Source organism: Solanum stenotomum, chromosome 3 (assembly GCF_019186545.1).
Source record: "Solanum stenotomum isolate F172 chromosome 3, ASM1918654v1, whole genome shotgun sequence".
In the NCBI taxonomy this organism is placed as follows: domain Eukaryota; kingdom Viridiplantae; phylum Streptophyta; class Magnoliopsida; order Solanales; family Solanaceae; genus Solanum; species Solanum stenotomum.
In genome coordinates, this window is record NC_064284.1 from 7,505,637 (window position 1) to 7,519,892 (window position 14,256).

General features: G+C 32.6%; 2 protein-coding genes and 1 non-coding gene across 3 annotated transcripts; all 3 read right to left on the bottom strand.

Annotated features, from left to right (window-relative positions):
- Positions 1–1,705: 1,705 nt before the first annotated feature.
- LOC125859709 (psbQ-like protein 3, chloroplastic) lies at positions 1,706–2,497 on the bottom strand. The gene has a single exon (XM_049539510.1). It carries the CDS (start codon positions 2,445–2,447, stop codon positions 1,923–1,925), a length of 525 nt encoding a protein of 174 aa, XP_049395467.1. The 5' UTR covers positions 2,448–2,497; the 3' UTR covers positions 1,706–1,922.
- A 68-nt stretch (positions 2,498–2,565) lies between these two features.
- TRNAT-CGU (transfer RNA threonine (anticodon CGU)) lies at positions 2,566–2,637 on the bottom strand. Its single transcript has one exon. It is a non-coding gene; the product is annotated as a tRNA-Thr (tRNA).
- A 543-nt stretch (positions 2,638–3,180) lies between these two features.
- Positions 3,181–9,537, bottom strand: LOC125857659 (protein LONGIFOLIA 1). The gene is made up of 5 exons (XM_049537263.1): positions 8,427–9,537; positions 7,941–8,011; positions 5,360–7,441; positions 5,134–5,275; positions 3,181–4,163 (listed from the first exon to the last, which is right to left on the bottom strand). Exons 1-5 carry the CDS (start codon positions 8,578–8,580, stop codon positions 3,334–3,336), a joined length of 3,279 nt encoding a protein of 1,092 aa, XP_049393220.1. The 5' UTR covers positions 8,581–9,537; the 3' UTR covers positions 3,181–3,333.
- Between the last annotated feature and the right edge of the window lie 4,719 nt (positions 9,538–14,256).

Genomic DNA, 14,256 nt, shown 5'->3' on the forward strand with positions numbered 1-14,256 from the left:
ATTTATTTTCCTAAAGAAAATATTATCTAAAATATTTAATAAATCAAACAAAGAAAAATTAAAAATATTTATTTTTCTTGGTACAGCACACCCTTAATGGCTCTTTTTCCTCTGGCGAAAGGAAAATGCAATTTCCACGTGAAAAGGCTAAGGTTGTATTAATGTTACCAGATGCTGTGGTCCAATATTTAGTTTATTTTTATAGATTTAGGACGTATTATTTTTAGTATTACGTTTGATTGCACAAATCTAATTACATGATAATAAAAAAAATTAAATAGTCTTTTATTTAGATGAATAAGTTGTTGGATGTCTCACATCAGGATAATTCTTTCCTCGCGAGCTTGCTTTTTGGTTTGCATTACGTCTAAAGTTCATTTCTTTATCATGGTATCATAGTCAGGTCGACCCAATTCATTATTTTCAATGTTGAGCCCCCATCTTATATTGTCCACGCTTCAAATGTTCAGTCTTAGGTGTGTGAGTGATCGAATCCCACCTCGATAGGTTCAAAGGTCCCTTGATCTCTTTATATATATAGCATTAAGCAACTAACTTAGGTACAATTTGTACATATGTTAATTCAGTCCATTTTGACTCGCTCAAATTCAATTAAATTCTCCCCTTGACACCCTCATGGTCAAGGTCCATTACATCTTTTCTTATGTTTTATTTGCGGAATAGTTTCAATAAATATTGAGTTCAAAAGCCCAAGTCTGAATTAAGAAAGAAAAGGGTATATGGTACCAACAAATTCCAAAACTTTTTGGTTCAAATTATATCAGTCAAAGAGTCTCTATTATAACTTTGCTTCCAAATTTATCAAAGATGGAAAGGTATATTCCAAATGTTGAATGAATTGTTGTGTAAAGCCTGAATTAAAGCTGTCATTGGTACATGGGGACAACTAAAAAGTTGTAACAAACTACTTTTCCCTCACTTGAAGCATGTTATAGCTATAGTCCACACACACTATACCAAAGTTAAATGATTTTTAACGATAATTAATTAATAATAATAATTTAATTGTTATTAAATATATATTTAATGGCAATTAATACTTTTTGTAAATGTCTCTAAGCGATATTGGATTCAATGACAATTAACTAATGCCGGTAAAGGCTTTAGCACTCTGTGTTAATGTGTATATTTATTACCACTAAAAACTATTTTTATTGTAATGATATGTACATAGCAACTAAGTGGCTTATATATACTCCCTCTGTTCCTTTTTTACTTGTCACATTTCATTACGATAATTTGTCAAACTAATTTTTTAACCTAAATTGAATTAGAATTAATTTAATATTTTAAATTTTAAATTTGGATGTTCGAAAAATATATATATGAAAAATACTATAAGTTACAGTTCGTTCATATTAATATGATGAAAATATATATCATAAAATATTAGTCAAAGTTTATTTAATTTCACTCTAAAAAAAAAAATGACAAATAAAAAGAAGCAAATAGAGTATATAATTTTGCAAAATTGTAGCCAACAAATAACAAGATTCGACATACAACATGAGTTGTTTTGTATTAGTTATACATCCTCTAATATTAAATAAAATCTATTGATTTCTTAAATACATCTTACCAAACGATCCTTTAAAATTTTCAATAAATTTGAAAGAATTGCATTTTAGTTCAAGATAAAATTCTAGACATAAGAAAGCATGTTCAGTATATAAGTTAAACTCAATCGCAAGAAATTACATACATAACTCTGATTATAAGAGTAACTCTTAATTACATCATACATAATAAACAAAACTCGATTAAAAAAAAACACCCCACAAATGAAATACTAGGTTATTCTTCCCATATATTCTAATCTTAGTAGGTAGAATTATCTTATACTTATTGCAGATGAAAGGCGATAAATACCCCGTGAAATTAGTTGAACCAGAAAACACTAACTATAATAATCTTGACATAAGATTGTTAAGAGCTATGACAATATTATCATAACATTCCCATACACGTGGCACATCCTTATCCCTAGCTGCAAAATCCATTGTTGTAACATAATTGAACAAAATTGAATACATTTTCCTCAATTCAGGTCTTTGTTTACCTGGTTTAGCTTGAATTATAGTATACATATCTTGTTTCAATAAAGCTGAGCTTTTTCTCAATGCTTTTTGACCTTCTTTCCAAGATTCTCCCTCAAATAATTCTTTGACTTGTAATAAATTTTTGGCATGATTTTGAATTCCATCCTTTGCTTCTTCAAGTGTTTGGTCTGGAACTGTGATTCTGAAATCAAATGCATTGGCATTTTGTTGTTCACTTAGAAGTGTGATTGAAATTGTTGGGCAAAGAATTAGAGTTGTTCTTCTGGTGAAATTGAGGGACATTTGGGTTTTGTGTTTTGGTTTGTTAGAAAAATTGGAAGAAGGAAAAGGGGTTAATGGTTTTTGAACTAAAGGTAGTAGTGACATTTTTTTTTTAAGATATGGTGTTTTTGATTGTTTATTTTTTCAAGATTGAATAAAAGATATATTGGAAAAAAATTAAAGCTAGCATGGTGGAAAAGAAGATTAAAAAAAAATAAAAAATAGCCCCCGGCGAGGATCGAACTCGCGACCTTTCGCTTACGAAGCGAACGCACTACCACTATGCTACGGAGGCATATTGATAATAATTATGAAATAGAAAAAAGTAACTACAAGAACAAAAAACAATTTTGGGCCTATTGCCCAAATCAACTAAATTAAATACTTAAACTCTTAAATCATATTCAAAAAGAATTTAAAACATCTAAAGCCAAACAATAAGAAAGAGAAATCCTTGCCTATCAAGTATTTACATTTGATGAAGAAATACAAAAATAGCTTTCAACAGGCTTTTTCTACCCGGTGTCCGGAGCCCACATTGAAGCTCCGACTAAATTCAGATCGCGCTATGCAAGGTCCATTCGGGGTGGTGCTCCCAACAAAATTGTCTAGCTCGAACCGAGACCTCTAGTTAATGATGTAAGGATAGCCTAATACCAACTAAGGAGAAAAAAAATTGATTGGACTAATGAGGTGAAAATTGTCTAATACTATATATCGTGTATGATTTTGAAAGGAAGAAAATGCGTGTGCAAATTAATCATACTACAGGAATGTTTAATTTGCACAATGGAAAGCTAAATAATACAGAATGTAGTACATTTTTCTGCACTGGTGATCTTGATTAGATATGTTGGTAATGCAATTAAGTGACAATTGTTCCTTTACAATAGATCACACAAATGAGTATTCCTGAATTATTTTACTACTCAATATAATTAGGTGAAAAGGAAAACAAAGAGAAGTCAAGAATGGAATGACAGAAATGGGACTACTTTGCAAAGAGCTGTCTACGTCTAGTTGGTTTTGCTCTCAAACCAGAACCATCACCTCTTACTATCTCATCAACTAAATCTTTAAAGATCATCCGCTCCACGTCTAGGACTACACTCGATATCTCACCTGTGAAAACCGTCCAACTCTCTGAACGATGCACCACGTCATCCAGCAGTATGTTTTTCCACTCATCCTCCTCATCCTCCATGTTGCATTTTGATGGTTTAGCTTGAAGTTGTTCTATCTCTAAGCACAAGTCCCTTAGAAGCCTTTGAGCATTCAGGGTGCTCTTTGCTAGCTTCTGGGACATCAACCATGGCTCGTACGAAGGTCCCACTAGCACTAATTTTCCAGCAAGACTCTCATTAACAACATCAAAGATGAGTTTCCTACGTATCTTTTCCTTTGGATTCGACTGCCTCATCTTATCATTGCAGAGTTCCTCCTTGAGTAAAGTGCTTGCCTTGGTTTGTTCCAAGACTAGGAACAGCTCAGGGTTGATTGGGTAACCAGATGGATGGAACTGGAAACTTGTTAGGCTTGAGCCAAGATCCCTGAGAAGGAGTCCTGAAGCCAATAAGATCTCTGAGATGTATCTGTGGTCAGGGTTTGTGTTCTCACAGAGAGACGCAATGTAATCCGTGCGAGCTTCATCATGGTTGGAGTTCAATCTCCTGAGCTTCTCAACTAAATTCTCAATGTTTTGCAACTTTTTCCTATTGATTTCTGAGGAGAGACCAGAACTGGTGGCATCAATCACAAGAGTATTAGATCGATCACACTGTGGCGGACTGGAAAATTTATCAGCAGTGTTGCAGCTTTCATCTGTCACAAAATAACAGAAATGAGACAAACAAATAGAATCCAACTTCTTAAGCAGTGTATATATTCTGAGACCTGAATAGTCGGGACTGTTTTAATCTCTAGAAGGACAAGGGACTCTGACAACATAATAGAGACTCGTATCTGATATTTCTTGCTGAATGTTCACTATAATACATTCATTTGAGCAGCTTTAAAATATTTGCTATTGATCTTAATTTTCCTACTAGAATTAGAACTCCAATATGTTTAGTCTTGAAAAACAAAGGAGATCCAAGTGCAGTGAATAAATTGGTGTCCAGTGTGGATGGCCTGATCTTGAGCAAGCAAGTTCTTTTCAGTGCCAAAATTGTGATGAGAAGCATTATTAAAGGTTTACTACCATTTTCCGTTATTCCAGCTGACATAAGTGACCAGAACATGAAAGCATAATAGCCAGAACTGACAAATCTAGTGCATATAAAGACCATATAGATGTACACATAGATGTAAGTGCCTTTTTAGCTTAACATGTTACTATTCATGTTTCACTTTGTTCTCTCTCAAAGTGATTATAGTCTCTTGAACTAGTTGGGTCTGAAACTCCTAAGGAGCCAAGCTTGGGCATTTGCTTTCGCTGTTATTGGAGAGATCCTGCTCACACTTCAACATCCAAAAAGACTTCCTTAACTTCTATATTTACTCAGGCTGTCCTTGGCATATTTTATTCAGAGATTTAGTCTCTCTTCTACTTATTTTTCCTGTTGTATTATTTAAAATCCTGCTGGCATTCACTTATTTGTATAGCTATGGATGGATCACTACAAAGTGAATATTCCTAATCAGACGTTTATTTTCACCTCCCAAAATCTAAATATATATCCCCAACATGTCATCCACATAAGGTGCTAGTTTCATTTGTTATTTCCACCCATATTTGCTTATGTAGACGTGCTTATAATTTCTTCACAAAAATACTAGGGGAAAGCAGCACCTTTCATGACTTTTGGAGTATGCTTCACAGGAGAGGGTGATTCATCCATATATACAGCATTATCAAGAACCGAGACCGGACTTGGATACTCTGGAGCAGGTTCAGTTAACATTTCATCCTCAGAGAGCACCCGAATTGATTTCTGAAATGGAAGTCACAGTGTCAAGCGTGTAATGGTGTGCTTGAAGTACTCTATAAAATGCACAAATAAATGGAAATTTCTTACCTTCTCTACCAAGTCATATCTCAGGTAATTGGATGCATCAATAGATGAACTCGGGCTGCTTGTCATCTCAAGTGAGCGCTCGAAACTAGTGACTTCGAAATCCACTTTTGATTCTGCTACCACATTCCCATTGGATTGACCAGAAATTTTATTCCCATGGCAACTCAAATTCCTTGATTCACTACTGATCTCACTCACATGTTCATCATGTTGCTGGATGTTTGAAATTCTTGGCCTTCGTCTTCCACCTGGGGAACTAGCCTCTGTATGTTGCTTGTTTGACTGTCTCCTCGATCTGTTGGAATCAGATGGAGGTGTGGGCGGCCGAGATCTTTTCTCTAGCTCCAGTTTATTCTGTTGCAATCTTGGACTGATGGATCCTGAGCTCTTTATTGAGCCTGAGATGATCTCTTTAGGAAGCTGTTGGGACCTTGTTGAAATCTGTGGAGGTTTCGAAGTTCTTCTTGTTTCATTGGGATTCACTGGACTGCTTCCATAACTAGTTCTAGGTTGATGTTCTTTAGCAGCCCTGCTCATAGCATTACCCTTTCTACTGACAGAGTCACCACCATGAAGTGGAATCATCGAAGAAGAAGGAGTATCAGATTTTTCCATTAATTTTGCTGGCTTCATGATAACTATTGGGGATTCAAAATTCCTTGAAGAATTTATCCCTCTCTTTGTTGGAGCAGTCACTTGATCAGTCTGCCTCATTCTCTGGTTTGCCAGTTTTGCACTCTGTGCAGGACTTGCAATCTTCTGGTGATGCTCTTTCTGACCAGTAAAATTTGAATCCTGCTCCTCTTTTTCTGTCTCTAGGAGGCCCTTTGCCTGCATTGCTTCCAATATCTGTTTAAGAGCTCTTAGATCCTTGCCTGAATGGGTGAATTCCAGATCCTTCCATCTCTTTTCTATCTCACTGTAAACAGAAGGAAAGGGGTGGGCAGGCTTTACTGGAGTTTTTGTTGTCCTGGATATCGGTTTCTCATACACTCGAGTCCTATCAGGTTGCTTCCAGGGTGCTGGTTCAATGGGAAACCTGGATATAGGTTTCATAGCCATATCAGGGTTTCTCCACTTAGGAGAAGTAGGTTCTTTCCACAGGTTCTTAGAGGTATTAGATGTTCGGATAGGTTTGTACGGATCAGATACTTCTGAAGATCTTGGAAAAGAAACAGGTTCTTCAACTTGTGAAGAAGTGCTCAACCCCATCTTGCTGTCAGTTGATGACATGGCACCAGGTAGTGTATCAAGACCCATTAGCTTTGCCACAACACTAGGAGGACGAGCCGGAATCCCTGATGCTTGCTGCATAGTTGGTGACTTTGCATTGGTATTACCACTATCCTTCTGCATAGATTTTGAGGAGAAGTTAGATTTTGGTTCTGAGTTCAAGCTTCGTACTGGACTAACTCTACTGTCCAAGGAAAGTCTTGGTAGCTCTTTAAGCTTAAGAGTGGATTTGGAAATGTCTCGCTGTTCAAAGGGTACATGATTTGTTTCTCTCCCATCATATGAGAAACGAGGAGCATCTTTCGAGACTGATAATGTAGAAGTGTCCTTTGAATGATATGATAATGATCTTGTAAGTTCCCTATGTTCACTTGAGTACCAAGGAGCTTCCCGAAGTTTAGCAAGAACTCTGAGAGATTCCTTAAGATCAACAGACAAATTCTGCTTCCCATTTGGGCCCGAATCATAAGCCCCATCAAAGTTTTTCAAAGTCTGAACTGGCCTTGGGGAATCCCCGGGCTTCGACATCGATTCTGTCACCTCTTCTTTCACTGCAGGTCCAGCTGAGAACCTCTGAGCTTCTCTGTTCATAGAATCCTTAACCACATCCCGAATGTCAAGAGATTGCCTACCAAATTGTGGTGATGCATTTGGTTGGCCTGTAGCTGGTTCTCTTGAAGGAGTTTCCGCAAAACTTAGTCGATCAAAAGCTAAGGGCTCTTGTTGACTTGTTTTATTACAATCAAGAGAAGAAAAGGAAGACGAACGTGAAGAAGATGAGAATGATGGTCTCGACGATTCTGTAGACAATCTTTGTTTATCTTGCACAGTCTTGTTTGTGTGGCTTTCCTGCAATGAAAAGCAGTGCCATCAAGCTTTCAGGATATGATATCAAAGAAAATTCAGCTGTGAAAAGATACAAGAGTCATTAAACACTCAACAGATTTGGTGAGATGGAAAAGAAATAAGTGGACTCAAATCTTACACATCAATTATCTGAATTGCAATTTTTAACAGAAAGAAGAAATGAAACCAAGTTGTTATCACTTTTTTGTAAGCTTGATTTATTGGCCTCTTTAAGGCATTAATAAAATGAACCTCGTGTCCAAATTAATTTTTTTTTTTAAAAAAAAAAAACCAAGTTGTTATCAGACATCACTCAGAAGTCTTCCTATGCAAACATATAACTCGGTAATGTCTACGTCGTTGTCAGTCACATTCAAGATGAACTGTTTGATGAATGACCTTATAAATATTCCAACTGGGTTCAAATGTAAATATTTTTCAAAGTCGAAAGTGAAAGAGAGAGAGAGAGGAGAGATAACAAGTTAGCACTAATATCTCTTACCATAGCTGGTGATCTTTGATATGTGCTATTGTACTCTTTCTCAGAAGCACCACTGCCAATATGAGAGCTGCCTGTAAGAAGTCAGATTTACATGATGTTACAAAACTGATGCAGTAAAAAAAACCAATTGAAGAAGCATCCTTTGTTATATATAAGTATGATATCTCGAATTTCGTTTGAAGAATCCTAGAAAATTTTCCTTTCACAAGTAAGAAATTGTGTGACATGAATTGTTACATTTTGAGAACCAGATGGTAAGTTCCAAATGTTTACATGAGAACATGGATGAAACAGAGAAGAACTCTTCCCTTCACCAAAGGATAACACAAGTAAAAAGATGAAATATTGATTTACATTTTCAACAAACAAGCAAACACCATTATTCAAAAATGTTGTTGGTATATGAGAAAGTAAACACATTCTAGATTCTACAATGAGCATGTATGATATAGTAATAGAATTATACACAACACAATGAAATATTACCAGAAGTGAGCCTTCTGGGGCTGTTGCCGATTAGGCGCCTACTAGCAAGCATACTTTGACGATCAAATATGTGCAAAATCCCTGTCATACATCCAATTTGCTTTTGCAGATCTTGATTATCTTCAGTCAATGAATGTAAAAGCTTAGCAGCCATGGTTGTACTTGTATTTCCCTCCTCTTCAACAACACAACCAATAAAGTCAAATCCTCTTTAAACTATTACTCACTTTTTTCATAGGCCAATCAATGCATTATCACTCATCTCTAGATAGTCAAAAGTCAATATATCTTCACAATCACAGCTGGACTCAGTTCCTCACCACACAAAACAAAGAAGAATTTGGAAAACCTCTCCTAGGCACCATCACCACAAATGCTAGGGATTAGAAGCCTTCAGACTGATGAAACAATACTACAAATCATCTCCAGCAGCATTCTTTATATTTGTCAAAATCATTCAGTTTTCATCATCATTTAGCAACAACCCCAAAAACCAAGATTTGAGTTTTACTACAGAAAATCAAGCTAATGAACTTGGTTTCTCCAGTACTACTTCACAAATATACCCAAAATTTCTTGTTTCAATCAATCTCTTACTAATGAAAACAAGAACAAACCCCACAAGAACAAATCAGGTTCTTTTCAGCTATAACACCAAACTACACTTGATTTTCTTGAAAGCACCAGAAAAAACCCAAAAACCAAAAAATTGAGCAAAAAGCAATGCTAACATCAATTTGGGAAAATCACAAAGTACCACTCAGTTCCCAAGAAAGTGAATAATATAGTGCAAAAACTATAGATCCATAGGTAAATGTTTGAAATACTGTTTTGTTGGAGAAGAAAAAAGAGGAACAAGAAAAACCCCAGAGATTGAAACAAGTAAGTATTAGAGAGAGAAAAAGAGGTACATGTGCTTGCCAATGAGTTGATAGTGAGGGAGGAGTTGGCAAGAAATATTAAAGAAATAGTAGTACTATAATCAAGATTGATACTAATAGCATAATTAGTACTAGTTTTAGTATATTACTATGCATATTTTGATGTGGAGGGAAAATGGAGAAGGAGAGAGAGAGAAGATGTTTTGCAGGCCTTACCCCTTCCCTCTTCCATGTGAGTTGAATTACATGGGGATGGGGCTGGGTCTAAATTTGTCTGCATCTTCATGTGATGCTGTCAGCTCATGAATCTCATTAACCTCATTTTGCTTTCACGAGTTTGTTCTCTACCATTTTAGCTAACATTAATCTAATTTATATTGAGCCTGATTAAATTTAAATTTGTCTTAAAAAGTTACATATTGAGAGTTAAGTGCTTCCTAATAAAGGTAACTACGTACTCAGAAAGACTCGAACTTGAAACTTCTAATTAAGTATAAAAGAGTACTTACTAATCACCATAACCCTTGGTGTTACAATTCGTTTCAGTTGTTCTAGATTCTAATGTTGTTGTCGTTTGTTTGGAAACAAGTTATTCATGCTGGGATAACTTATCCCACCATGTATATGGGATAACTTGTCTCATCACTATGATATAAATTGTGGATAAGTTATCCCAAACATGGCAACCAAACACCATAAAAATAATTTATCCCATCATTATTATTTTTAATCTCTCACACCAAACGAGCCTTAGAATCTCATATTAGCTATAAATGAGTTGTTGTTTTTTGGTTTTTCCATTTAGTATTTGACATTCGTATTAAGATTTGATTAAATTTAAATTCACACCAAAAAAATTATATTAATAATAAAATGTTTCTTAACAAATGCAACTTCATAGCCAATAAACTCAAACTCCCTAACATTAGCTATAAATGAGTTGTTTGATCTCCTATATGATTTTAGATAATATTCAATTTATAAGCTAGTTTTTTATTACCATTATTATTGTGATAGGATCAAAGTCCTTTTTTTTTATTATTATGATATTAGAGTTAAATTAATTTTAATTTTTTATTTATCTAATATCGAGCCCCATATTATATTATTCACATTTGAGATGGTGTCAAGTCGCCATATAAGTGAGTTTTTTGGTCTCTTTAATAGGATCATGGCTAATTTAAGCTATAGTTCATATTCACATTTTCTTATCAAAATGCTTAAATCAGTACTAGTTTTTGGTCCCTTTGCCCTTGAATTTAGTGATACCCACCTAACAATTTACTTTGGCTGGTAAGATCTGCTTTTCCTTAATAATATTTCCTTTTCTTTTCATGAATATTTATATGTTATAAACACATTAAGATATAACATGTATACACAGGAAGAAAATTTCAGTTTCTGTTCAAAAATGAAAAAGGTAAGTTTGTTACGTTTTTTTTTATTTTGACTCGACACGAATTTTTTAACTAAATAAATTATGTGATTTTAAACTAAAAAATATAGAAGGCATCAAAATACTTTTTAATCTTGTAATCTTAAACATATCAGGTGGAAACTTATAATTAAAAAATTATCAAAAAAATAAAATTTAAACGGACAAAAAGAAAAGTAAAATAAACAAATTGAAACGGAGAGCGTATAATTAATGCTCTCAACTGCTAATTATATTCCATAATCAAATGGCTTTTACAAATGAATGGAATAGTAGTTTGGTGAGAAATGCCACTTAAAAATGAGATTAAATAATGTCAACTTACATAAACAATGAGCGGACTAGCTTGTATTTTATTTATTTATTTCCATAGGATTTTTTTTATTAGAAATAGAAAATGAAAAAGTGTCAGAAATCCAGATTAAAAAGTGGGTAATTTTCTTGTCTAAAATCATGAATAATAATTTTTATATTAATGGGTTAATCATGGCTTAATTAGGACAGCCTAAGACTGCAATGCACGCGTTTTCACAAACTGGCACAGAATTAAATGGATGGCCGGTACTAATGAAACCACTTATTATCTTGTTGGTACTTGAGGGTTCTTTATATTTGACGATATGGTGGGGTGTCAAATAAGCGGATTAAATTTTAACAGCTTGGGAAATGAATTAATTTAATAAATGTATTTAAGTGAATTCATTTAATTATTACTAATTTTAATTAATTTCTTTGTTATATAGAAGTTTCTTTTTTGTATTAAGAAAATATAAGTTTTTTATTACTCTCTCTATCCACGGTTGACTTTGCATATCCGTTAAGAAACCGTAAATAAAAGGGGTAATATTACTATTTTATTCTTTGACAGATTGACTTAATTAAAATCAATGCTTTGAGAAATATGTAATATTACTATTGTTGGACGGAGGGAGTATTATTATATCAAATAAAAGAAATTGTTTTCCTCAAAAAAAATTGACAAGATTTTGCATTGATTAATTTGGCCTATATATCAATTTAATTTTTAATAAATGGACAGGTCAATAATACATCCCCTCATGTACAACCCAGAAAATTGTAGGGTAAAATTCACAAATAGCCATTTTTAAGGTAATGTTAATAAGAAATAACTAGAAATTTCATCTATAAATTTAAAGCTCTGTGAAAACAATTTTTTTTCAAGATTTGAACATACGGATTAAGCAATTCACTTACTCTTAAAAATTCACAAATAACCTTCTATAGTATTTTCTTTGTTTTAATTTGTTTATCTTACTTTTTTAAAAAATATTTTTGGCTTGAATATATGGATTAAGGAATTCACTTACTCTTAGAAATAAAGAGCAATTTCTAACAAAGATATCTTAAATAATGATTTTCCTTTCTTTTAAGTTTCTTTTACATAATTATCATAGGGACATGATGATGTGTCAAAGGTAAATTTAATATTAAAAAAATTAAATACTTTTTAAATTTTGTGAAATATCAATACTTCTTGACCAATTTTAGAGTCTAGAACAGGTGTAGGGGTATGCATGAAAAGAAATTCAAACTTAATACAAATTAATGAGTCACAATTTAATGATGAAGTTAAGGCTAATTATTGGCGGTTTGACCCTATTCAAAAAGCAGAACCCTTGAATATTTATTTTAAAATAAATAAACTCAATTGAACTACATTTTTTTTTGGTGATTTTAAAAAGGCTGAAATATTTTTAAATTATGTTTATAGTTTCACTTGCATATTATATATTACTACCATCTTTCCTTTCTTTTCTTTTTTTCTCCAAAATAAGTATCAATAAATTAGCTCAGAAATATGAGAGCATGACATGAAATTTTGAAAAGGTATACAAAAGATTGACTAGTTAAAATAATATTTTCATAATACAATTATATATACAAGCAGTATCGTTGAGAGAAGAATCAAATTACATCCAAAATCTTTGGAATATATTCTAGGGAAGAAGTTTCACAAAGACCAACAAATGGGTTGTCTAATTAAACCACCACTTAAAAACTACAATAAAGTTAAGATTGAGTAATTTCTTTTTATCAGTATTTTAATTTTGGTGGACATAATTATTTGATAAATACGTTAGCAGAAGGCCTACGTGTCAAATTATTAGTTGAGATGGACGTAGACTGATTCCAACACTATAATTATTATATAGTATAAATTTAAAAAGACTAATATCCTTAAAAGAATTAGGATCAAATTACATTAAGAAAAAAAAAATATCAAACTCTAAGTAGAAAAAGGTCACCTCAACTAAATATGTATGAGTATAAACTTAGGTGACTATGTAACAAAAGATTTGATAGTGATTTTCCGTTGCATGCACGCCTTATATTATTATATCTTTAAATTACTATCTTTTATGCTAACGTTTTTTCCCCATGGATACTCGATTTTAATTATTAGGGTTCGAATAAATTTAAATTTGTACATCATAACTCATTTATAGAGGTGAGCCCAATGAGATTTTTTTTCCATTCCAGTGACTCGAATTTGAAATCTTTAATTAAGGAGGAACATATATCACCATTACAACTCATTATCTTTTGTACTTATGTAAATGCAATTTAACGTACGTTTCGATGCAAATATTATAGTTGAAATGTTCAACTCATTTATTGATATTAGAGTAAAATTATTATTAGCACCTTCTTTTTCATCTTTCCTTTACAACTACCTTTAATTAATTTCCCCATTTTTTTATGATATTGATTGAAATACATATAGAACCTAATTAAAATACAATGTGAAAATAATAAATTACTTGTGGTCCATGGTCACGCAACAAACCCTATTTGTACTTACAGCCAAATAAAAGCCATAAACTAAAAATAGGAAATTGTTAATTAGATCTTATCTTAATTTAAACAAGAAATTAATAGGTAGCAAGCAGTTGGCGTACGTACGTGTTGACTGTTATTATTAGTAGTAATAAATGGTCCAATTATATTTTTATATTTAGTTCTTCTACCATATTATGGTTATGCATGCCACATGTGCAAAATTACTGCCAAATCTTTTTTCTTCTAATAGTTTAATTATATATCAATTGACATTCTTTTCTTTTAAAAAAAATAATCACCCCCCCCCCCCCCCNTAAAATTATGATCATAAATTGAAAAGTTATATATAATATATCAAAATATTTTGTGATCTTAAACATGACTTAAAAAGAATTTTAAAATTATAAAAAAAATTCTTTTTAAGGGTACGTCTATATATTTTGTTTTAAGAAAGAATAAATGACAACGTTTGATGATGACCGTTCAACAACTTTAATATTCTCTTCTGTCCATTTAAATGTCCTTTAAATTTTGCAGGCATATTACGAAAATTATTTAATAACATTAATCATAAGGGTTAACTTATTAAATTACTTTTTTATCTCTCCTTAAATGTTCATAAATTTTCTTGAATATTATATAAATCATTTATTAGAGTAAAGATAGATTTTATTTTAATTTTTTTTAGTAATGTCTTCTTAATTACCTAAAT

Excerpts from the sequence above, each read along its gene's own strand:
- LOC125859709 (XM_049539510.1), bottom strand. The coding sequence starts at position 2,447 with ATGTCACTACTACCTTTAGTTCAAAAACCATTAACCCCTTTTCCTTCT.
- LOC125857659 (XM_049537263.1), bottom strand. The coding sequence starts at position 8,580 with ATGGCTGCTAAGCTTTTACATTCATTGACTGAAGATAATCAAGATCTG. Across the intron at positions 7,442-7,940 it reads ATCAAAGATCACCAGCTATG|GAAAGCCACACAAACAAGAC; the intron begins GTAAGAGATATT and ends TTTTCATTGCAG. Across the intron at positions 5,276-5,359 it reads GATATGACTTGGTAGAGAAG|AAATCAATTCGGGTGCTCTC; the intron begins GTAAGAAATTTC and ends CTTCCATTTCAG.